Source organism: Propithecus coquereli, unplaced genomic scaffold, assembly GCF_000956105.1.
Source record: "Propithecus coquereli isolate 6110/MARCELLA unplaced genomic scaffold, Pcoq_1.0 Scaffold42, whole genome shotgun sequence".
Lineage (NCBI taxonomy): Eukaryota > Metazoa > Chordata > Mammalia > Primates > Indriidae > Propithecus > Propithecus coquereli.
The window spans coordinates 1,966,349-1,967,402 of record NW_012149952.1 but is presented as its reverse complement, the minus strand read 5'-3'; the positions used below and the strand labels follow the sequence as shown (position 1 = coordinate 1,967,402).

General features: G+C 61.4%; 1 protein-coding gene across 1 annotated transcript in view; it reads right to left on the bottom strand.

The window, feature by feature from the left end:
- Window positions 1-1,054, bottom strand: part of CBLC (Cbl proto-oncogene C, E3 ubiquitin protein ligase) — a 17,380-nt gene that overhangs the window by 10,649 nt on the left and 5,677 nt on the right. Inside the window, exons 2-3 of the mRNA XM_012653207.1 lie at window positions 306-452; window positions 1-142 (exon numbers count right to left, since the gene is read on the bottom strand). The exon at window positions 1-142 is cut by the window's left edge and continues 10 nt beyond it. Coding sequence (XP_012508661.1) covers window positions 1-142; window positions 306-452 — 289 coding nt within the window. The remainder of the gene's footprint in view (window positions 143-305; window positions 453-1,054) is intronic.

Sequence of the window (1,054 nt, the reverse complement as noted above, 5' to 3'; positions counted from 1 at the left end):
GAAGATGTCAAACTCGAAGATGGACACGTGACCACTGCAGGTGAGGTCAATCGTGGAGCGCAAGGCGAGGGCCGTGGAGCCTGGTTCCACTGGGTGGCAGGTGCACAGGAGCGACTCAAACTCGGCCCAGGGCAGCACACACCTGGGCAGGGGTGGGGTGGGGGAGATGCAGCTGAGGCTTCTGGGAGTCTGGGATGGGAGGATCCGTAGGGAGAAAGCAGCTGGGGGCCTGGACTCCTGGGTCCCTGGGCAGGAACAGGGTGGGGCTCCCAGCCAAGGGGCCCTGGGGGCGAGTGCTCACTCACCGGGCTCCGCAGTGCTCCCTCCAGAAGGTGTGGGCCGGGGCCTTGGTGAGCTGGTACGTGTGTCCACAGTACTTTCCCCTGGGGAAGAGCGCGCCCAGCTCCGCGTGCATGTGGCTGAAGATGAGGGCCAGCTTGGCCAGCTGTCGCCTGTGAGGATGGGCGAGGACGCAGGCTGGACCTTGGGGCTCCCACTGACACCCCCTTACCCTCCGCTGCGGGGAATAGCCCAGGGACAAGGCCCCCAGACTCTCTCTAACAAGTCAGTGCAGACGGGAGTCCATTCCAAGACTGCCTGTCTCAGTCCGAGGCTCCCTTCCCTTCCCTTCCCTTCCCTGTCCGTGAAGGAAGTGTGGAAACTGCCAGTATCCAAGTCAGCCTCGCCCCACAGTGCCCAGCCTCTGCCTGAAGCCCACCATGGCTGGAGCCGAAACCTTGCCTCATGGGACTGCGGGGACACCTAGCTGCAGGGCGCAGTCTGCATGCAGCTCACACTCCCAACATGCCTCTCAGGTTTCAGCGTCACCAGGGGGTGTGGGGATGGACCCTGCCCACTGCCTCCCTGAGTTACTGATGAGGACATGGGGGCAGTTAAGGGTAGCTCTGACCCTTATCAGCTGTGTGATTTTTGCCAAGTTCTGTTTTCCCGAGCCTTAGTTTCAACTGTGAAGTGGGTCTACGTACGGGGAACAGTGAGGATTCTCACACGTCTCACTCGCACATAAATGCTTAGCATGCTGGGCAGAGAATTG